The sequence below is a fragment of the Zootoca vivipara genome, chromosome 14 (genome assembly GCF_963506605.1).
Source record: "Zootoca vivipara chromosome 14, rZooViv1.1, whole genome shotgun sequence".
Lineage (NCBI taxonomy): Eukaryota > Metazoa > Chordata > Lepidosauria > Squamata > Lacertidae > Zootoca > Zootoca vivipara.
Window position 1 is genome coordinate 24,996,103 of NC_083289.1, and position 23,075 is coordinate 25,019,177.

Here is a 23,075-nt window from a genome sequence, read left to right on the forward strand (position 1 = left end):
CTGCGCAGCAGTCAATCACCTGATGTAAAATGACACCAGCTGATTCACTGTTCAAGCCATGGGAGCTATGTCCAATCTTAGTGCTGTGGAACCAAAGTGCAGGGAAAGATTTATCTCCGCAACTGATACATGGCCTGTAGGTTTACCTATATAGCCCCATGGTGCAGAAGTTCCCACTGTTGATGCCTTTTTACATTCCTTGTTCAGGAAACCTTTGGAAGGGTATGCCAGCTTTCTGGAGTACTGTGTTGGTTTTAGGGATTTCTAAATTCTCCCTCCCTCAGGGCCTGTGATGTGATAGGAAGGAAAGAGGGATGAAAATGTAACAAATTTAATAATAAAGTCCAGTCTGCTCTTACAGAGCAAGCTTGGAATACAAAGTTTTACGTTAGAGGGTCATCACAGGCGCTCCGTCCCACTGCTGGAGAAGTCTGTCTGCAGAGGTGTGATATTGTGGTCATAGATGGCATATTCCGAGGTGCCACTGCCTGCCATTTTGAGCTGTTCAGCAGCGTGGCTAAGCTGGAAGGCGGCATCTGGGTGGGCTGTGTCTGGCAGGAGGTTGCGTTCCCTTTCGAGTATATCTGCTACGCCTTTCAACAGGTCCCAAAACCCAAGGGCTAAGGCTGCCTTTCGTAAGCGATTCAGCTCCTAGAAAGGAGTTGGAGAGAGAAAGAGCAGTGCTGGTGTCAGTTGAGACTGATAGGGTGTAATGCAGGAGGCCAACAGTAGGTGGAGCCAGAGTCAACTTAATTCTAGTTTTATCCCAGACTTCCTCCCCAACTTTCTACAAGTGCAACACTGAGACAATGAAGGAGGAAGCTGACAGCCAGTGTGATCTTCTACTGTTCCCCTTTCTCCCTAGTGTACCAACCTCCACTGGAGAGAGAACACTTTCTAATCAAGCACTTGTGCAGTACTGGGAGGTCTTAAAATTATAACGTCATCTGAATGGGCGGAAATAAAAAGTCTAGTGCAACACTAATGCAGAATGAATTAATCATTTCCTCTAAATGGGTGTTTCTAAAATCAAGGATAGGGGATGTGTGTAGCTCTCCAAATGTTGCTGTGTGTGTGTGTGTGTGTGTGTGTGTGTGTGTGTGTGTGTGTGTGTTTTGAATCAAACATCTGGAGAGCCACAGATTCCTTATCCCTGTTTTAAATGCACTAAGACCAGAGGCTTCTACACTTTGTCTCACTGGGTAGTACTAGCATACACGTTGCTGTTATCTGCCAAGGATCCGTGCGTGTTGCAAAGGATTCTGGAGTGCACCTCTGGAGGTGTACAGTTCATTTAAGCAGAGCACTGGCTATTTCCTTGTATGTAAACGAAGAGTGTACTTCAGAACACACACAACTGCATGTTACACAGGAAGAGGGTATACACTGTCCTCTTTCAGGGAAGTTAGCCTCCAACTACTGACTCCTCCACTGAGAAACCTCTGAACCACCCAAGTACAAACCAGGGCTCTCCAGCCCTGAGCTGGAGAACAGCTGCTCTAACCAAACTATGCCAGCTCTCACTGCTGCTAAGACACAACTAGCTCTCTCTGTTCTACCAGGGAAGAAAAAGCACTGGGTGAGTTGCAATTTATTCGCAACTGGAGACCAGGGTGCCACAGGAGCCTGCTGCTCACCTTGTAGAAGGTCTGTGTTTTTTCGGGGAGCTTCCTTGCATTCCTAAGTATCTTCTGCACATCTGTCTGCGGGGAAAGTAAAAGTAAAATACGCCATGCTTGCTGGAGCTTGAAACTTCATCCCCCCACCCCCTTACAGGTACAAAAAAGGACAAATTCATCACCACACCCTTAAACCCCCTTCCCGCACAGTAGCATTCTTAATGGGGAATACGCTTTACTGCTCAGAAACCTTGGAACTGTACCAAAGTTGACAGCAGGCTGACATGAATGACACGAGCAGCAAGGTGATCTGCCTACACCCAGAAGCAAGCCACCCGCTTTTTGCACCAACAGAAACCTGCAGACGGTCTTCATTCTTTTATTATGGCTGGAGAACTGAGGCAGAGAGCTTAGTACATCTTGCCCGAGTCTACTGAAAAGGAGACCAGGAGCTGAACTTTGGTCTAATTCCACAAGGCTTCACTTAACTGCATTTACAGCCCTACCTCCCCCCCCCCCCGGAGCTGAAGGGGGCATATGTGGTTCTGTCCCTCCCCATTTCATCCTCACAACCAGCCTGTGAGGTAGGTTATGTTGAGGGACTTGAACCCTGGTCTCCCAGGTTCTGGTTCAGCACTCCTAACTCCTACTCCCCGCAGCCGTTGCCCAGCAGCAGCTTGGTGTAAAAGGCTGTTCCAAGTGTCCTGGGGCTGCACACTGAAGGGGTGGGGGCAAAAAAGTGACCTTTCAAGAAAGCGGGCCCAACCTTCTGGGCTTTCCCCCCCACTGTGGAGCGTCTATCAAACTGAAAGCCTCTTGAGAATGCCATCCCACACACAGACCTGGGAGCAGAAGAGAAAGTGGATGCCTGCTGTGGGCTTTGAATTCAGCCCTCTGCTCACCTGGAGGCCATTTTGTTTAATCCACACTGTTACATTCTGTGCATAGCTGCGTTTATTCTTGGGTTGCAACGGAAAGGGACTCTTGTTGTCGTCTTCGCCATATGGGTTCTCTTTAGCATCTGAAAGGAAAATGAATCGCTGAAGAACGAGGCCACTTCCAGGCAAGCAAAGCAACTGAACATATGGACCGGATGCTTGAAAAGGGGGCTCTAAAAAATTGTGAAGAGATACGCAGGACACAAGAGGCCTTGATCCAGGGCGGAACGTGCACACCAGCGCATAAACAGAAGTTCCTGCGTGCACAGAACCTCACCATTTGCACACCAATGGCTGGGGCAGTTCTGTGAGCAAAAGGAGGGAACTACATCTGGAGCCTTCGCTGAAATGAACGGGGAAGCTGTGGTGTAGAACTCATGGACCCAAGAGGGGAGGAAATGGACTTGGGAAGACTAATGTCTCAAACGTCGAGGGGATTGCTAGAACCATTCAGACAGGCATGGTGCCTACCTGAGATGGGGCCAAGTTGGGCCATCTTCCCCAGCCAAGGGAGAGGCTCCGGGCCCGGCTCAAAGAGAGACATCATCAGGTTGGACTTCTTCTTGCTGTCAGCCTGAGAATACAGCATCCCATACCATTCAGGGCTGAAAAGAAAAACAGAACACCCACAAGCAGTTCTACCATTTCCCAAAGAAAACACCCTGGCCAGTCTGGGGCTGGGCATTCCCTTTCCCCGCAGCTTCTCACTACTACAAGAACAGACAGAAGTCACAAATGCTCTGTCATAAAACAGCCTGCTGAATCAGGCCAATGGCCCATCTAGTCCTGTTCTCACAGTGGCCACCCAGATGCTCCAACGGGAAGCCTGCAAGCAGGACCCAAGTACAAGATCACCCTCCCCTCCTGTGGTTTCCAGCAACTGGTATTCAGAAGCATTACTGCCTCCAACTGTGGAGGCGGAGCATAACCGTAATGGCTAGTAGCCATTGGCAGCCTTCTCCTCCATTAATTGGTCCAGTCCTCTTTTAAAACAATCTAGGTTGGTGGCCATCACTGCCTCCCGGGGAGCAATTTCCATTGCTTAATATGCACTGAATGAAGTGCTTTATTTTATCTGTCCTGAATCGTCCAGCATTCACTGGATGTCCATGCATTCTGGTGTTATGAGAGAGGGGAGAAAACCATATCGCTATCCATGCTAGGCATTATTTCACAAACTTCTACCTGCCCTTTTCCTCTATTAATTTTCAGGAAATGTTTAGGGTCACTTTGTTCCAAGACTGCCCTCTACTGTGGAATTTTCCAAATCTGGTCCTTGTGACTCTTCCCCAGGCTTCAGCCCCATGCTGGCCCTGCTCTGTGACTCCCTCCTTGAGGGCTTTTGCCTGGCTACAGGGATATGTGGGTGAGCGTAGAAACCTCTTGGTTTTTCTGTGGCTGGCATGTTACCTACTGTGTATAATGGCAAGAATTGCCTGTTTTGCTCCATCCTCTGTTTGCCTTTGACCCCGCCCACCACTGATATGCAGCCCCTGGAAGATTACTTGGAGCAAATGTGGCCCTCAGGCAGAACAAAGGCTTTCCCATCCCTGTTTCAGAAGCTTCTGGAACCCCTGCCTTGTTGTGGCGGATGTATGTCGCCCATCAAAGGACACCTGGTAGATAAATCCAGTCTCCCTTTTCCAATACTGAAATGAACTAAACATCAATCACTGGCCCCAAATACATACAATTCTAGCCAATGCCATCTCTGTTTCCCAGAATCACGAACCCTCCCGCCCACATTCCCTGGGTGCTTCGTACCCTAACTGCACAATAGCCACCATGCCTTCGACTTTCAGGCTCCCATGAAGCAACACACAGAAGTTGGGGATCTTGCCCGCTATCTGATTAGCCGAATTCTCGTCTTCAACCTCATCAGCAATGCCGGGACCCACCTCATCTCCTTCTAGGGAGAAGGGAAAATAAGACACTATCAGAACCTGGCTCCTCTTACTGGGGTGGTTGTTGTTATTATTATTGCTTAGATATCATTTTTATTATCCTTATATCCCACTTTTTTCCTCCAAGGAACTCAAGTTTGTGTTCTCCCCCTCCACATTTCATCCCTTTAACAACCCTGCAAGGTAGGCTAGGTTGAGAGATCATGACTGGCTCCCAAAGTCACTCAGTGAGCATCATGGCCAAGTGGGGATTTGAATCCTTGTCTCCCAGGTCCTAGCCCAGGACTCTGCCCAGATCAGTGCTCAACAGACTAAAAATACAGAGTTGTCACTGCTGGGTGTGGGGTGGGGAGAGACCAGGATGGCTCACCTTTGTTGAGAGCAATAGGCAACACCAAATGCCTTGATAGGACGGGGGGACTGGAGATATCAGCTATGTCAATAAACCCAACTATTTCCAAATCTAGAAGGGGGGAAAAACAGAGAGAAGGTGGGGGATCAGATTTCAAAAAACACACCAGCTGGGGATTTCTTCCACACACCCACATAATGTCTATACAGGTACACACCATCTCATATATGCCCCAGGCCCTCTCAAAAGTAGACCAGGACCATTCCAAGGTGGAATCCAACAGTGGTATATCCTCAGTTTCAAATTCCAGACTTGGGGCCTGCCACTGAGAATACCCTCTCCTGGGCCACCCTCCCTCAAGCTTCTGAGAGTGGTGGAACAACCAAGAGGTCCCCCTCTGACGATCACAACCTCTGGGAGAGTCTATAGGGAAGGAGGGAGTCTTCCACATCTTTGGGGCCTGAGTCATTTAGAGCTTTCAATACTAAGTGTCAGAAGTGGGATAGATGGCTACATTCCACAGCCCAAGTCAGAGGAAGAAACTGCCAAGGAGGAGGCGCTAAATCAAACTTGTTGCCAGAAAAGCAGCTACTTACCAGTATTAATCGTTTTAGGGATTGGATCGATTTCCTCATCTATAATGAAGGGCTCTGGCCTCGGAAAGGCTTGCACGTCCGAAGACAAATGGCCGCATTTCAGAACAGCATGGAAGGGGGTATAAGCTATGTCTATTAGCTTTCTAGAACAAGAGAGTTTATCATTAAAGCAAAAAGTTAAATCCAAACAAGGAGCTTGTTTGGATGATGTTTAATGGGTGGAAAGACTGGTGACAATACATCTTTTGCTTGACCATTTCTAGTTGCACAGAATTATGCGAGCTTTCAAGCAACAGGAATTTTTTTCATCAGAAAGAAGAGGTAATGATGCTGGGAGAGCAGTTAAATGATAGGTTAGTGGTAGAAGGTCACAGGTTCAATCCAAGGCACTAGGTAGGCAGGGAAAGACCCTAATAGAGATTATGGGAGCTGTGGTCCAACATCTGGAAGACCAAAGGCTGGGAAAGGCTGGTGTAGACAATACTGAGCTAGATAGGCAAACATGATGTAAGGATAAGGCAGTTTCTTAAGTTCCTAGTTCTCTATGACATAGCTACACAATTAAACTGGTCTTAAACTAGCTTAAGGAAGCAGGCACTGTAGTTTCTAAGAGTGCCAATGACAACAAATCTCCTGCAGTACGTGGAAAACCACAATTCCAAGAGTTTTATCTGTCAAATTTGGAGAGCTCTACTTTGGAAGCAAGGGGAATTGAGGATTCATAGAGAAGCCAATTTATGTAGCAATGCTCATACGATTAAATTACTATCCTGCCAACAGAACTGTATGAAACTCATGATATTTTCCTCCCAAAATTTATGTCTTATCTGTTCATTTCATTTACTTTATCTATCTTGTACTTTTGAGCAAACATGGCAGCTGGAGCACTAGCCAGCCAAAGTTCCTGACTTTCTCCTCAAAAAACCTTTCAACTCAATGTTTATAGCACTAATTTTGGATGGCCATCTGTCACGGGTGTGTTAGTTGAGATTCCTGAACTGCAAGGGGGCACAGGGGGTGCACTAAATGACCCCCAGGGTCCCTTCAAATGTTACAATTCTATGATAATTACCATCAAATATTAGTAATTACTCAATGGGAGAAAGACTGTGGAGGAAACTCACCTTGCAGAAAAACAAGAGGGGATAACAGTCACAAATGAAAGGCAGAGGACATGTTAGCATCAGAAGACTGAATGATATTGGTGGAAAAGTTACCCAACAACTTATCTGTGCTAGGTAGGAAGAGAAGGAAACAAACCCATACCACGTCATGCAAGACTCTGTGTTGAAGGATAGCATTTACACAGCAATGCTGATCACAGGTGTACTCACCCAAACATGGACTGCACATTCTTCAAGCAAAGGGGTCCATCAATAGTAAAAATCTGGCCCTCTCCGTTGTTTAAGTCTATGAGCCGTTCAAGACAATCTAAAGAATCTGAGCTCTGGAGCTTTAACAGAAGGAATCACAACTTCACACATACTGTCCCAGTTGCATGTAATGCCAAACTATAGCTATGTGCGAGCAGGCAGCTTCCCGAAGAGGCGATTGGCCCATTCTGCTTCTCTGGTCTTGCTGCTGCTGCACTGCTGTGAGCTAAGCCATAATTTATCTCATCATAAAACCCAAGCTCAGGCTTGTGGCTTGTCTTCTGCAGACAAACCAAGAGCAAACCTTGTTTAAAGCCGAAGGGGACTCACCTCCTCCAGATTGGCCATGCACATGACGTATAGCTTTGATGGGAAAGGAAAAGGCAGAGGGAACCGGTTGCTTTCAGTTCGTTGGCCAAGAGTAGTCAAAGAGTGTCGGAGAGAGCCCCTTCCAATGCCCAAGCTGCCATCAGTAACAAGGACAACCTAGCAAGGAGGGAACAAGGGAAGCAGTGACCCAACGACCATGTTGATCTCCAAAAACTATCCCATGCTGTAAGCACTTGTCAGTCAATTACAGAAGTACCAGTTTGAGATTTCACATCCTCAGTTTTCCACCTGCAATATGGGAATTATAACAGCTTAACTCAGACTTGTTGGAAAGGCCAGCCTACAAAATCATTATTTATTTCCCAAGTCCTTGGGGTGTTTTTCCCATGTGAGGTGTGAATGTGCCTTCAGGCCTCTCTTTGCTAGTAGTACATCATGTGAACCTCTATAGGAAGGCCCACATCCATTAGAATTATACAGGATGTGACAGTGTTTAATAAGGGCCGAAAAACTAGAAACTCTTAGGCCAAAAGGAAACCTCAGAGATACAACCCACTCCTTCAACTAATACGCCTGAGGCAAAAGAGGCAAACAGAAAGTGCTGAGTGGCAAGGATAACTTTCTGACAGGATACTCCTTGCTCACAAAAAAGGGTATGCTTAGTACATCTTACATGGATGTGAAGTTGTTTCCTGCAGATGTATGTATTCTGCTGAATCTTGAACCCTAATTTATAGCAGTCATCATCTGGAATAGTCTAAAATCTTACCTGGCAGGGAATGGCAGCCCCCCATTCCTGTTGCACAATATTGCAAACCCCAAGCAGAGCAGACTCCAAGCATGTTTTGTCATAATCATCCATATTACTCAGGGCTTCCTGTCAACACAAGTTACACATGAGTTGGTCTGCGTTAGAGAAATACTCTATAAGCAACTTGCTGCTCAATTATACAGGACTGAGTTGGAGTTTTGAGAATGACAATCAGTCCTAAGTCATATTTACAATGCAGCAAAAACATTTCTCTGCCTTTATATTTTGTACCTGGAGCGTATTGTAGTCTCTTGTGAAGGGAACCATCAGTTCCCAGAGGGATGAAAACACAACCAAGGCAGTGAATTCCAGTTTGTAGTTGGTTGCCATGTGTTCAAACAGCATGGTCAGGCCATGAGCAGCAAGATGTTTCCTCTGATATTCTTCAGAGCCCTCAATTGAGACTGGCCGGGTCATTGAGAGGGACACATCCATCACCACCACAGTCGGCATGGTGTCCCCTTCTTTGTTCTATCAGAAGTGCAAGAGGAAATTGCTGTGGAGGAAGAAATGGAAATAAATGCCCATGAGTTTTAACATTTTTCAAATTAAATATATAATAACACCTCCTGCAAATCACACTAGGTTTTCCTTGTGGATTGTTGGAATAACTTTATTGAAATATTACGCCTTTTTGGCTTCTAGCCTTTTTATAAGTTACTTAAACTTTTAGTAGGAGCCTAATGCACCAAGTAAATATTAATAATATAATCTTAGGTAAAAGTAAAGGTACCCCTGACTGTTAGGTCCAGTCTTGGACGACTCTGGGGTTGCACACTCATCTTGCTCTATAAGCGGAGGGAGCCAGCGTTTGTCTGCAGACAGCTTCCGCTGTCTAAGCCGCTTCTGGCAAACCAGAGCAGCGCACGGAAATGCTGTTTACCTTCCCACCGGAGCGGTACCTATTTATCTACTTGCACTTGATGTGCTTTTGAACTGCTAGGTGGGCAGGAGCTGGGACCGAACAATGGGAGATTACCCCATCATGGGGATTCGAACTGCCGACCTTCCAATCGGCAAGCCCTAGGCTCTGTGGTTTAGACCACACTGCCACCGGTATCCCTATAATCTTAGAAACAGCTAATTCCACTTTCACTACCTAGGGCAGGGCCAAAAACTGGTATATAAATAAACACATAGGAAAGAGTCAAAGGTAGTGTTGCAAAGACAGAAATGGAAACAGAGAGTGAGCTCCCCAGAAAACATCTGCTAAGTGGCAGCTATTAATGTAATAATAATATATAAATAAAATAAATATTAAAACAAACAAAAGGAACCCAGGGAAGAATTACAAATATGCATGCTGGCACTGTGTGGTTGAGGGATGGTCAACACAAGCACAGCAATCCAATTAAGGCTAATAAAGGAAATCTGAGAAAGGGGAAATTGGTGAAGGGAGAGCAGTACATTACCTATAAGGGGGTTTAGGGAGGCTTTTAATGTTTAATAGATTATTTTATTTCATTTTTCTGTTGGAAGCCACCCAGAGTGGCTGGGGAAACCCAGCCAGATGGGCGGGGTATAAATAATAAATTATTATTATTATTATTATTATTAGGGGGGGATAGCATAAAATGTATAGAAAAATGTATAGAAACGGAGGCAGCTATATTTTGAGTGCAAGGGATGGTAAGAAGAATCTGAGGGAAGAGGGCAAATTGTTGGAAACAGTGGAGCATTATCTAATAATAAGTTGGTGATATTGTGAATCTAAGATGAAGGTCAAAAGTTAATTCCAAAGGGGTAGCCATGCTGCAGCAAAGCCAACAAGGGGTTTTGTAGCACCTTAAAGCACCACGTTAGTGTGGGCAAAAAGAAGGAGGAATGATATATGCAGAAAATATGTACTGAGAAGCTTGCAACCTCTCCCCCATTTGTCAAAACCCTCACAAACTCACCTTTTCTCTGCGGCTTCTGGCTGCATCCCAACTGTGTGATTGAGTCTGAAGCAAACCTATGTGCGTTCGCTCACATTTAGCCTCTCAGCTGCCTTTGTCTCTCCCTCGGCTGTGGCTGCTTTAACAACAAAAGAAGAGAACGTTAAGAATTTCCCTCTTCTATCAGACCAGTGGCTCTATTAGCCCAGCATCCCGTTCTCACAGTGGCCAACCAAGGTACCCCAAAAGGATACCCCACCCCTAACCAGGACCTGAGTGCAAGAGCAGCACTATTTCCCATCCCCACACGCAATTCCCAGAAACGGGCATTCAGACACATGCTGCCATAGAAAACAGAAAGCTGACTTATACACAGAGCCACACTATGAAGGTCCATCCAGTTCTGCATTGCTTACACTGACTGGCAGCAGCTTACCAGGGGGGGGGGGTTCGGGCCAACAGTCGTTCCCCCATCCCCACAACCGCACCCGGGGATGTGAAGTACCGAGCCCGGGACCCCAGAACTCAAGGCAGGTGCTCCACCACTGAGCCAAACACGTGTGTGTGTGTCTCCCCAACAGTGGAGGGAACGTATAGCCATCGTGGCTAGTAGTTGCTTTTAGGCCGTGAGCAGCTCGGGGAAGGGGCTCGCCTGGGTCTCACGAAGGAAGCCGCACACAAACAACAACAGCCATCACCATGCCCATTATGTGGACAAGAGAGAAAGTATGTGGGGGCACGTAGGAAGTAGGAAAGAAAAGGGAGCTGGAAAAGGAACTGGGGGGGGGCGTCTAATTAGAGAAGGGGGAGCTCCCAGTCCCCCTCTGTTGGGAAGTGCGAGTGTAAATCGTACTTTCCATCCGGGATGGGGACCTCACCCGCGCACCGCCGCCATGTTGGACCACCCCCGTAATTCCTTCCCCGCTGCTGCTCTAACCGCAGCCTTTGGGGCCGGCTTTAGAAAGCGGCCCTTACAAAGCACTTACTGGGCATGCGCGGTTCGGTTCGCCTCGCGCACGCTCAGTTGTGGCAAGTGAAGCTCGAGGGTGGAGGAGGGCATGCTATCAACCGCGAGAGCAGGAGCTTTTTCCCTGCACGGCTTTTGATTTTGAAAACAAGGATCAGGTTTCCTTGCATCTCTAGAATGCAGAGAAGGGTGTTTTTTTCGGGCGGGAAGGGGAGTAAACATGCAGATCTATGCTACATTTTTTTAAAAAAATCAACCTTTTAAAGAACAAAACGAAACATTTTTTTTAAAAAAACAACAACTTTCTTTAAAAAAAAGAATGTGCATGTTCTAAAATACACTGGATTATTTATTTACTTATTTATTCATTTGTTTAGGGGTGGCCAACTCCCAAGAGACTGCGATCTACTCACAGAGTTAAAAATAGGCAGTGATCTGCCCCATTTTGGGGGTTCAGGTTCTTGAGCATTTTTTAGGAAGGAAAGCCCATTTTTAGGGGTTCAGGTCAAAGTTGTTGAGCTTCTTTGAGGGGAGCCAGTGATCTACCACAGACGTCCAGTGATCTACCTGTTGGACGTGCCTAGTTTAGAGCATTTGTATCCCACTCTTCAGCCAGAAGCGGCTTAGTCATGCTGGCCATATGACCCAGAAGCTGTCTGCTGACAAATGCTGGCTCCCTTGGCCTATAGAGCGAGATGAGCGCGCAACCCCAGAGTCATCCGTGACTGGACCTAATGGTCAGGGGTCACTTTACCTTTACCTAAAATTATTGCATTATCATTTACTTAGCATTAGGCTCCTACTAAAAGTTTAAGTAACTTACAAAAAGGCTAGAAGCCAAAAGGTCATAATATCGCGGACGACTCTGGGGTTGCGGCGCTCATCTCGCTTTACTGGCCAAGGGAGCCGGCATACAGCTTCCAGGTCATGTGGCCAGCATGACTAAGCCGCTTCTGGAGAACCAGAGCAGTGCACGGAAACGCTGTTTACCTTCCCACCGGAGTGGTACCTATTTATCTACTTGCACTTGGACGTGCTAATCCGCCGACCTTCTGATCGGCAAGCCCTAGGCTCTGTGGTTTAGACCTTTACCTTCAGCCAAAATGTCTCCCAGAGTGTCTTACGTATACTGTAATACAATTTAAAAGTATGTGTTAATGACGGGAGTCTGGCAATGGGGAACTAGAGCCTTGTTGGTGGCGTGGGGTGGGGCCGTCCAAGCTTTTCCTGTTTTGTAAAGTTTATTTTCATTTAATCTTGTATATAAAAGAGAGAGATCAATTATAACAAAAGACAAAAATTAAAAGGTGAAAAGGCAAAACTATAAAATAGGTATAGTTGCACATGGGTTAAATTAAAATAACAAAGTCCAAGTTGAGATGATCAGCATTATCAGATTATTAAATTTGGTTCCAGATTTCCAGATTTTGGTTCCAGGCTTGTGACAAGGGTGAGTTGTCTTAAAAATGATGGTTCTGCTGTATATGTCATAAAAGAATGCCAACTTGTAGAAAAAGAATCTAGACGTTCTGGCCCTTGTTGAAATCTCAAATTATGTGCTGGCCATGCTTGTCTTTTGTGGAGGGCATCTTAAGAGTCATTGATTCATTTATTATATGCATCTCACCCAGCCCAGTCTTCATGGGGGGGGGGGCACCATAAAACTCAGATATTTGATATCCCATTTCCAGAAGAAAAAGATAGAATGGACACTAAAAGTAGATTTATTTAGAAATTTAAGTCCTTCATTTCTTTTCATTGCTTTTACTGGTGGTCTTGAGAAACCTCACTGGATTCGTACATCCCTAGAAAGTTTTTTTTTTAATGGAAAATTAGTGGGATGCCCATCATCTAATAGCATCACTCAGGTACCTCCACCAGCTTCTGCCTGGCGACATCATCCACAAAGTGCAGATTGCCAACATCCACATCACATCCATGAACACATATGCATACCATTTGCCTTGACCACATTTGAAACCTCCTATTCATGCATACATCCATGAAAAATGCCAGCAGATACTGGTACAATAATTTTGGAGTTTGGGAGCTTTTTAAGGCATTTTCAGCACGATTTAACCCCCGTTGCCGGTTTTCCATGACATTTGCCTGATTTCCAAAAATCAGGATGTATGGCAGCCCAATTATGGTGCTGGAGGAGACTCTTGAGAGTCCCATGGACTGCAAGAAGATCAAACCTATCCATTCTGAAGGAAATCAGCCCTGAGTGCTCACTGGAAGGACAGATCCTGAAGCTGAGGCTCCAATACTTTGGCCACCTCATGAGAAGAGAAGACTCCATGGAAAAGACCCTGATGTTGGGAAAGATGGAGGGCACAAGGAGAAGGGGACGGCAGAGGACGAGATGGTTGGACAGTGTTCTCGAAGCTACGAACATGAGTTTGACCAAACTGCGGGAGGCAGTGCAAGACAGGAGTGCCTGGCGTGCTCTGGTCCATGGGGTCACAAAGAGTCAGACACGACTAAATGACTAAACAACAACAACAACAACAACAACAACAACAACAACAACAACAACAACATGGCAGCCCAACAGTAATAGTAATAATAATATAATATGCTGTCCATATGACTGGGTTGCCCCAGTCATCTTTCACTCTACATTCATTCAGAGGGGTTACACTCCCTCTGAAGAAGTGGGTACACAGCTTGCAGGTACTTCTGGATCCTTTGGTGGCCTCAGGGCAGTGCTGGTTCCTTGAGCACAGGCCTGCTGTTAAGTGGGAAAGACAACCTAATTTGTAAATAAATGGAGCAGACTTCAGAAAAATGTAATAGTTTTATGTGGTGCTTGGCATGAGAATACAGGGTGTTAAAGGCAGGCCCTTTTTCCAACTAGGAAATATTGGGGTGTGCAGGTTGCCCTTCTGATATTTGCTACTGGATATTTTAAGACACTGAATATCATCAGATTCTATTGCTGGTACTAGAGCTTTTAAAAAATACTTGCAGTACACGAAGCTGCCCTAGTGTCATGCAATTCACAAAGGAGTCCCACACAAGTTTCTGTGTAATAAAGATCATTTTCAGGCTGCAAATATGAGTTTCTATCATTATAACAAATCCACTGATATTAAGAGACTTGTGGAACTTTAAATACTAACAAATTTCTGACATATGGCATTTGTGGTCTATAGTAAGCTTATGCTATAGTAAGCTTGTGCTTACTCTAAGTTTCTTAGGCTTTCAGGTATCACAAGACTGATTTTCGCTGCAAGACACTGAACCTCCCTATGGCAACTGCTATTAGGGTTACTGATGTCTTATGAATCCTGGAAATGATGGAGAAACATTGCAACTACTTGTCCTCAATATAAATGTAAGACAAAAGAATGAGCAGAAAGATCATGTTCACTTTTCTTTATTGAGCCATTGTAAAATTTTAAATAGAATCATTTTTCTAGGACATTTCATAGGGGAAAACACAGCTTTTTCCATTGTGAACATGGAAATTTACACCTTAAAATTGAGCTACAAATTCAAAACAAAAATAAACACTTAAAACTGATATTCTTTGTTGGTAAATAAAATGTAAACATTACATATATACAAATCTACAACCTTTCATTTGTAAAAGTGCTCTTTAGCAAATTAATCCACCGGCTGTACCTCCTGCTTTATAATGTCATATATACACACATTTACATGTAATGAATATCCATTTTCTGTCTTTGGGATAAAGCATTTCCTATTGAAATACTAAAGTCATCTACTTGATAAATCCATTTCTGTATAAAGCGCAAACCTAACATTACAAGGATTATGAACACATAAAAAAGGAAGAAAAGCACTTAAAAGCCTCAAAGATGTTTCCGACATCATGAACCATAAGGATAAAAGGCTTTGTTATATTACCAGAAGGAAACACAGAACTGTTCCTAAGTATTAGAACAAATCACTATAAACAGAAGGAAAAAGATTTCAAAACTGTCTTTCTATAACAAAGATTAAAAATGTAAACTCAATCCGTGTTTGTATTTAAGAGAATGTATGGGCCACCACAGACATAACAGATTTAATTTTGTGTCCGCAGTGATAGTTTTCACTAGAGATGCATGGTGATCCTTTTCACTTATCACAATTTGTGATAAGAATGGGGATCAGCCATTCAAAAGAGGGGGGGGGAGTGTCAAAACATATTTTGGGTGTGCACAAGCTATTGAAGTAATTCCTTGAGTTCTGGCCAAACATGTTAATAGGACAATGTCTCTCTCTATCCTTCTCTCTTATCAAGCTAACACACCAGCCTAGAGGGCTTGATTTTTAGTATATACACACTTATGCTGTTAGGAAGTGCTGCAACTGGAAAATTATAGCTGTCACATTAATTGAAACCTTGATGTTTAGACAGCAGTAGACACACCCACACATACAAACACCCTTGTGAGATCATATTCCCCCAACAGGTTATACATACCATATATGAGGGAATTTGATTTGTCACTTTCTTGGTATCCCTAGAAACACCAGACAGAGCTCAGGAAGAAGCTCTCCATCATAGCTCTAAAGTGCTATAAAATAGTGGCTTTTATACAGCTAACCGAAGCAAGAAATTGCAGTTCAAAGGCTGACCAGCACTCTACTTTCTTCTACACAACACAAATACCAAATGACTTATTTACATTTGTGGCAACCACAGTGCACATCTTTTCCTTACACAACATAACTGTGTGAATACAACATAGCACAGATACTGTACACAGAAATTAACACCCACCCACGTTACTAGGTACTTGGCAATGTGGCTTCCAAAGTTCTATACCCACTGTATCGGGAGGCATAGCTTTGTCACAAAATTCATGGAGATGACATTCTCTTAAAGTTACCTGTGTTTGTCTGTAAATGCAAGGTGAGTACTGATGTGTGGAAATGCACTAGGAAATTCTCCTATGCAAGCCTGCAGAACTGAATGGAAGCTATGCAAGAGGATGCAGGGGGGACTTATGCAAGATAAATTCCTGGTTCATTGTGTCCTTAGAGACTACACTCTCAACGCACCCAAAGAGGCTTCAGCCTTAAATGTTTTTTGAGCAGTAGGCCCACATGCTGTTTGAATCCAGGAGCAGTTCAAAAACAGTTTGAGACATGGCAAAAATGACCTGCTGTTCAAAGACAAAGAAAAATTCAAAATGCCCGAAGTAGTTCTTTGGATTCAGGTCTAAGACCAAGTTGCTAAGGCATAGGTTAATAATCCCCATGCAAAATGACTATTAGCATACTAAGAACTTCAGAAGAGCCTGCTGGATCAGACCAATGGCCCATCTAGGCCAGCATCCTGTTCTCACAGTGGCCAACCAGTTACCTGCAAGTAGGACCTGAGCACAAGAGCACTGTCCCATCCTGTGGTTTCCTGCAACTGGTATTCAGAAGGACACTGCCTCCAACCAAACATTAGCTGGAGAAAAACCGGGAGGACGTGACAGAATAGGCAGCACATCTTCCTGTAAACAAGTAACTCTACATGTATGTGCAAATTAGAGAAGACACTATAATGTTCTCCAGTTCTCAAAATTTTAAAGTATCTGGGTTTGAAACACAAGCAGTGTGAAGCCATGCAACAACAACAAATAAAAAGTTGCTATGCTGTTTGCATATTAGCAAGCAAGCAATGATATCTAATATATCTGATACACATCTTATCTCAAAGTAGATTACATTCTCTTCCACAACCCACATGATCCCATTGCACCCGAATTTTCTGTTTGGACATGCTTGTCCTAAATTCCATTTTGGAACATTTTGGTCCACAGATGATACAGTTCTTTCCTTCAGTTTGTAAATAAGCATTTCCCTCAAGCCACTTGCCATACACTTTAGCTGGGATCCAAAGCACCATTCCCCCATTCCCATGTGCCCAGAGGTGCTTTGGGTTTATCCTTCTTAGGCAGCAGCCCATGGAAGCAGAAACACATGAACCCACCACTTTGGAAACTGCAGGGACTTTTGAAAGCAGATTGTGACATGGGCATAGCCAGAATTTTTGTTTGGGGGTGGAGGAGAAGCTCAGTTAGCTATGTATTTTTATTGACTGGGGAGCAGCTGCCCCCCCCCCCCAGCTATGCCAATGGATTTTGATATGGTAAGGGCAGAAGTAGGGAACATCATAGCCCTGGGCCTTTGGAATTCCACCTGGGCCCACTCCCTCACTGACTCTGCTCTGTGCCCTCTTAGGTGCTTTTGCATGGCTGAAATGCGTCTTTGAATTGTGATAATTCCTTCTGCTTGCCTGGATGGAGAGGTGGGCGGGGTGGGGGGCTACGTGAATCAAAGCCTCTGAGTTTTGGATAGCTGGAATGTAGCCTATTGTACAATGGTAAGAGTCACATCCCTTGTCCACTTTTGACTCTGGCCTGGCCCAACACCTGGGAGGTTTTCCATGAGGAAATGTGACTCTCAGACTGAAAAGGGTTCCCCACCTCTGGTGCAAAGCTTGCTATTTTGATGAGGAAAGGTCCACAATCCTACAGGGCAAATCTTGACCCATTGGAATGCCTAAAGTACAGTAGCTCCTTAAATGGATTATCTGTATAGCAGTATAGCAGTGGCTCCCCAACAGCCAACCATGTCAGATTCTTAAAAGTGACAAATGCATGTAACTTATGAAAGCTTCATACAAGTTTGAAATACTTGTCAGCTAAAGTTTGCAATCTTTTAAGTGTGCACTTATGGGGAGGAACAGGAAATACTACAACCTGCACTGCGATTGAGGACAGCATCGACATTTCCATACTACTTTTTTAAAAATGAAAGAGAGAAGGGCTTTATCTGCAAAAAAGACCAGTTGCTATAAACAGCAATATTCTGAGGGAGGACAAAAGTATTGCTTCTGCAACAGGATCACTTGATTCACAATAGTAATTTAAAAAGTTAAAAAAATATGAACTTGCTATAAATAATTTAAAATCTGTTATTATACAACTCTGGTATGAGCTCTGTGACATTTTTTAACTTTCTATGTAAACAGTTCTGAAAAGCTTATTTCATTCATGCAAACTTTTAGTACGTGATTTTGGTCCATCTCTGCTTAAGCTTTCTGCAATGGACCATTCCATTTCCTCCCCTACATGTTTTGCAGACACTGTCCACAGCGAAGAGAGCCTACTCTGGCCCACGGCTCACAAGTCATTCCAGCAACATTTCCCCCCTTGGAAATCCTAATTTTAAAACAAAGCTGAAGATGCTTTTTTAAATGGAGAAGGGTGAGAGTCTTTCTGAAGTCTTCTGTTTCTTCATACGAACCCTGCTGCAATTAATTAGATGCAATATTTCTTTTTTTAAAGGTACGGCTCCCCAAAAATCTTTCGACATTCCATCACTCCTGTACTTGGAGGCCTATCGCAGTTGTGGGTGCTCTTCACCTGATTTACTGTAAGGCGGTCGTAAGCCATTTTGTATTCTCTGTCAAAAGCATCTGTAACAACAGGGGGGGGGGGAGAGGTTATACCAGAACAACAATGGAGCAGGTGCCAGAAATGCTTTAGCTTAGGGATGGCTATGAACTAGGAGTGTTTTCTGCACAGCTCCCATTCATTTCTCCGTCCATGGCTGACTTTAGGCACCAACTCAGGAAGCAAACCTGATAAAAATGATTTACTCTTTTTATAACCTTCTTGTCAGATGACCCATTCCTGTATTTCTGTTTCTTTAATGTTTGATTTTATATGTTATGTGGTTTTACACCACAGAGATTTATTTTATATGATTTTGTGATATATAAATTATTAGTAATATTAATATTAGTGTCTGGTTCTTTTCTATAATACAGTGTGTGTGTGTGTGTGTGTGTGTGTGTGTGTGTGTGTGTGTGTGTGTGTGTGTTTCAAGAGACTGATGCCATGTTAGACAACAGTTCTGCATTCATGTTTCACAAAACAGCCTGCCTGGAGCACTTCATTACACAATTCCTTTTAAAAACATGTGTTATATCCAGATTAGCAAGAGGAACTAATAACCTCAATTGGGGGCTGACGGGTGGGCGCCAAGTGGCTTGTGCTTCCAATTTAGCGGTGTTCCAACTTAGTGGCAGCAACAGATAAATAGTAGCTGCTTGTAAATTGGGCTGGTTTGGACATAATGCTAAACCATGAGTGCATGCATTAGAATTAAGCCAAAGCAAAACCTTCAGCTCATCCACTCCCCTCTCCTCCTAAACAGCCAGAATAAAAAATTCTGCAGCATTTACTCTTGAGTTTCCATTAATCCCGAGTTATTGCTGCATATGAATAAGAGATTATTGTTTTAAAACAAACCCTGGTTAGTTAAACAAGCCCTCTTCATAATCCATGGTTTTACTGACTATCAATAGTCTGAGTCAGAGGAATAAACCTATTCTTATTCCCTTTATAAAATCTTCCCCACTCTGTTTGCCTGAAGGTGATCTTCACCGCACACAGGCAAATAGCTATTTACGAGTCTGGCTTTAGAGAATAGAAACAACTAGGTTTAAATTATTATACTTCATCTAAACAGGATTGTAATAGATGCTTTAAAATAAAAAGTATCCTTTTAACTCTTGAAGCAACAGCTTACAATGACTACTTTTGTGCGCACTTAGCACACAACACAACGTAACTGATGGCTTACCTATATCAATGTTATCCCTTCCAAGCGCAACAAGAGAGAGAAATAGTATTTCTCTATAAAGACTCCTAAAAAAGATACATTGGAAAGTGTTATTTTAAAAACCACAATCTTATATGAACCTACTATACTTCATATAATCCGGACATTCTTCTCCAACATATATTAAAAAGTAGTGATTTTTGCACTGTTATTATTATTATTGTTAACTGGACTATGATGATAGCCCTGCCAGGTCTAGAAAACACACCATGAGGTGAAGGGGAGTTCTCACTGTTAGAAGAGACTGGAAGGCTGGATTGCACCCCACTCTCCGTGCCACCCTGGACAAAGAGGTTAGATCCTGATGAAAGCTCTACTCCAAAACATCTGGGGGTTGGGGAGGCACCAAGCTGCAGAAGATTGTTCTACTTTATTGTGTGCCAATTGCCCTTTTTCTTATTTATACCACATATTGGGACTGCAATTGACACGAGGTTTACATTCCCAGGGACTGTGTGCAAAGGCAGAATCATGCAAAGGCAGAACAAGCCCTGGAACTGTCCCTGCCATCCAAGATTTTGAGAATGGGGCTTGGTAAGCAGGGTGGAGGGTTTAAAAGCTCTTTCTGCTAAGGGTTTTTGTGGCATGGAAATAATTTTTAAGCCCTCTGCCTTAACATGCTCTGGAAGGCTCTTGAGAAGACTCTCAGAGCCTGATAAACAAGCCTGCTCCTCTATCTCTCTATCTATCTATCATCTATCTATCTATCTATCTATCTATCTATCCATCTATCTACAGGGTGAGTCTTTTAAAAGAGGCCCCATGGAACATGTGTACTCTGTATCCACGGAGCCTCACCCTGTATCTATTTCAGGTGATCTGCAGAAGCTGCAATCATGTTAAGTACATGCTTTTGCAGTGCCCTTGAAAAAGCGATTTCCCCCCAAAAATTGCTTGGGCTCTACATAAACACAGTTTTGTGATGCCTGACATTTCTTCTCTTTGTTCTGTTATTGCCTCTGGGGTTGATCAGGGCACCACTTTGCTACGTTTCCACATTTTTTTTGTGAGCCACGGTGGTTTTGCATTGTGACCCACTTAGGAGAACACCGTGCAGTAGGCACAATCAAAATGCAAAGCTGGTCCAACTTGCTTCCCACTCCAGCTACCTACACCCAAAGAAAGTGGAGCAGAAGCACTGACACACTTTGTAGCAGCCAGGATGTGAGGGAGCGAGTCCCTGCCTGAAGAATTTTCATGGCCCTTCCCCCATAACAAATGGGAGGAATGAACCACTCTGGCTGCCACCCTCCACTGAGTGAGAAAGCCTTGATGTTTAATAGTGCATTTGTGATCCTCACTGCTGCTTTGCCAAATAGGATACACACAAGCACACAGCACTGTGGCTGCTTGGACTGAGGGTATAGGTTCAAGGAGTCCGGTGAATTGGTCTGGGATCACCTAGAGCTGCAGCGTTGTTGAAGCTTATCAGATGTGGGCATGATTTGGGTGGGAGACCACTGGAAAGCCCACAGGACTGGATATGCATTTAAAACATTTTCTTTTAAAAATACTGCAAGCCTTTTTTTGTGGGTGGGTGATTACGTTCCAGTGAACACTGTGAAATAATAACTGCCACCACCTCTACAAGAAAGAGTGCAGAGTGCTTGTTCTAAAGAAGCATTCAGGTATCAAACACATACGGTAGCATGAAATGATGTTACAGCCCATAAGACATCCTATCAAGAGGCATCCTTTTTCAAGGTTCAGAACATCAAAGCATTGATACTCTCAATGGGGATGAATGACTTCCTCCTCTTACAACATGATACTATAGGCTTCTTTTTAACTGTGCTCATTTACCTTTGCCTTTTCATCTGTGGCCATTTGTTCAGCCTCTCTAGGATTTGGCTCATTGGCCCATAGACATCATTCATCTTAATACTCTTCACCATGCTTCTTAAGAGCTCCTGGTTAAATGAGCTGTCATCGCTCTGCAGTAAACGAACCACTGGGTAATTTTGTGCTGGGGAGAAGGAATAAAAAGGAATATTAAAGAAGGAAATGAAAAACAGCAGTGACAGGGCTTAGGGGGAATAACAGCTGAAAGGTAAAAACAAGGATACCTTTTAAGTTGGTTCTGCAAAAAAACGCTTGTCATATAAAGACAGAATCAGGATAAAGGGAGTACAAAAACAAAGCACAAAAAAGCAAGCCATAAAAGGGAAGTTCTGGCCAATAGCATATAAGAGTTGCAACAAAATGGGTATTAAAAGCCAATTCAAAAACAAGCATTGAGACCAATGCAAGGTTTTACTCAGGTGACCCCTGCAAGTAGTGGTGGCTGGTGTCCATTGAGACAGGAAGGCAGAGAAGCCGGAGAGGCAGAACCAATGAAACGTGGAGCCAACAGATGCTGGTGTAGCCTGCATCTTCCTCCCTGCAGAGTTCCATAACTGAGACTAAGGTGGAGGAGGAAGCTGGCAGCCAGCCACCTCCTGGACTGGATATAAGGCAGGTAGGTGGGAAGACTAGCTGGGTCTAGCAGAGGGTGATGGGGGAGTCTCTCCATTTGTCTTAATGGATCAGCCACCTCTGCCTACATGGCAAATCACCAACACAACTCCAATGGTTCATCTTAAAAAAAGAAAAGAAAAAAAGGATAGGAATTTAAAGATTCAATGAAAAAAAGGCTGGAAAATAAATGTGTGCTAAGGCAGTACACTGTAAGCCAAAAAGTTACTGTATAAACATACAGTACACACTAAAAAGGGGGGGAATATAATTTTTTATTAAAATAATAATAATAATAATAATAATAATAATAATAATAATAAATCAGCCTGAACGGTACAGAATGTAACACTCACTCTCAAACACAAGTGTTTGGTTTTGACCTGCAAGACAAACAGATTAGCACAATCAAAATCCCCATTGCTTATCAGCTTAAGTTACTGGTGGTCGTAGTGAGGAATTTGTTCTAAAAACACCACACAGCAGCTTCCAGGCTGCATGCCAGTCATCACTTACCCTGTGCATTCCACAGAATATAGAGAGGCTGCCCTGGATCCTTATGCAATTTCATGTTGTCCCACAGCATCTGAATTAGAACGTACTTGCTGTCCTCTAAGATGCAATTCCTGGGAATCTGAGCAATAATAACACAAAAGACAAGACTGAACATAACAGTAGGAAATTACAGAACAGCATCAAACTTCCTTGATGTCACACACACAGTGGGAAAGAAGGATAACAATTCCGACTTTCGGCTATCGCACTGTGAGCTTCTCCTCTGCTAGGGCCCCATTGAAGAGTTATGAATACCCTGGCCAGAGGTGAAAGTGGGTGTGGCTAAAGGCAAAAAAGTAAACAGGATTGAGACCCTAGCCTGTGAGGTAAGGTGTAATGGGTTTTTTTAGCTCTTTGTTCCCTGCAGTGGTATGGATTTGCATTGGTCCCCTGTTCCTTTGCCACTGTCACAAATTGAACTTTCCCCCCCAGTGCAAGGAGCAGACTCTTTGATCCAGATTAGAAACACAGTGGGGTAAAAGAAAAAAAACAAAAACAAACTATGCACAGTACCCTGGCACCTACTATTTACATCTCTGCCAGTCCCCTGCACTGGCTATTGGCATCTCATCTAGTCTTGACCAGAGACTAGACATGCACTTATTTTCCATTCTTGAAGCATTCTGCAAGGCCGAGCAGAATACTGCTCAGTCTTC

At 43.9% G+C, this 23,075-nt stretch overlaps 2 protein-coding genes across 6 annotated transcripts in view; both read right to left on the bottom strand.

Annotated features, from left to right (window-relative positions):
• Positions 1-315: 315 nt before the first annotated feature.
• INTS14 (integrator complex subunit 14) lies at positions 316-10,790 on the bottom strand. 3 transcript variants are annotated; one of them, XM_035130672.2, is made up of 13 exons: positions 10,679-10,790; positions 9,822-9,939; positions 8,155-8,419; positions 7,882-7,989; positions 7,113-7,268; positions 6,744-6,862; positions 5,410-5,552; positions 4,832-4,924; positions 4,322-4,466; positions 3,029-3,162; positions 2,522-2,640; positions 1,638-1,703; positions 316-651 (listed from the first exon to the last, which is right to left on the bottom strand). In XM_035130672.2, exons 3-13 carry the CDS (start codon positions 8,374-8,376, stop codon positions 400-402), a joined length of 1,557 nt encoding a protein of 518 aa, XP_034986563.2. In that variant the 5' UTR covers positions 8,377-8,419; positions 9,822-9,939; positions 10,679-10,790; the 3' UTR covers positions 316-399. The 3 variants fall into 3 exon arrangements, with proteins under 3 accessions (XP_034986563.2, XP_034986565.2, XP_034986562.2); XM_035130674.2 differs by having other exon boundaries at positions 4,322-4,463; positions 10,654-10,784; XM_035130671.2 differs by having other exon boundaries at positions 10,654-10,784.
• A 3,343-nt stretch (positions 10,791-14,133) lies between these two features.
• DENND4A (DENN domain containing 4A) overlaps positions 14,134-23,075 on the bottom strand; it is a 63,714-nt gene continuing 54,772 nt past the window's right edge. For all 3 annotated transcript variants that reach the window (XM_035131081.2, XM_035131080.2, XM_035131083.2), the window contains exons 28-31: positions 22,381-22,498; positions 21,214-21,376; positions 19,372-19,436; positions 14,134-18,199 (exon numbers count right to left, since the gene is read on the bottom strand). In XM_035131081.2, the coding sequence (XP_034986972.2) occupies positions 18,063-18,199; positions 19,372-19,436; positions 21,214-21,376; positions 22,381-22,498 (483 nt within the window). In that variant the 3' untranslated portion in view covers positions 14,134-18,062. The remainder of the gene's footprint in view (positions 18,200-19,371; positions 19,437-21,213; positions 21,377-22,380; positions 22,499-23,075) is intronic.

What these genes read in the sequence shown, in the direction of transcription:
- INTS14 (XM_035130672.2), bottom strand. Translation starts at nt 8,376, where the DNA reads ATGCCGACTGTGGTGGTGATGGATGTGTCCCTCTCAATGACCCGGCCA. An exon ending in GGGCTGCCATTCCCTGCCAG is followed by an intron (nt 7,269 to 7,881) that starts GTAAGATTTTAG and finishes CCTCCTTGCTAG; the next exon opens with GTTGTCCTTGTTACTGATGG. An exon ending in AAACACAGACCTTCTACAAG is followed by an intron (nt 652 to 1,637) that starts GTGAGCAGCAGG and finishes ACTCCTTTCTAG; the next exon opens with GAGCTGAATCGCTTACGAAA.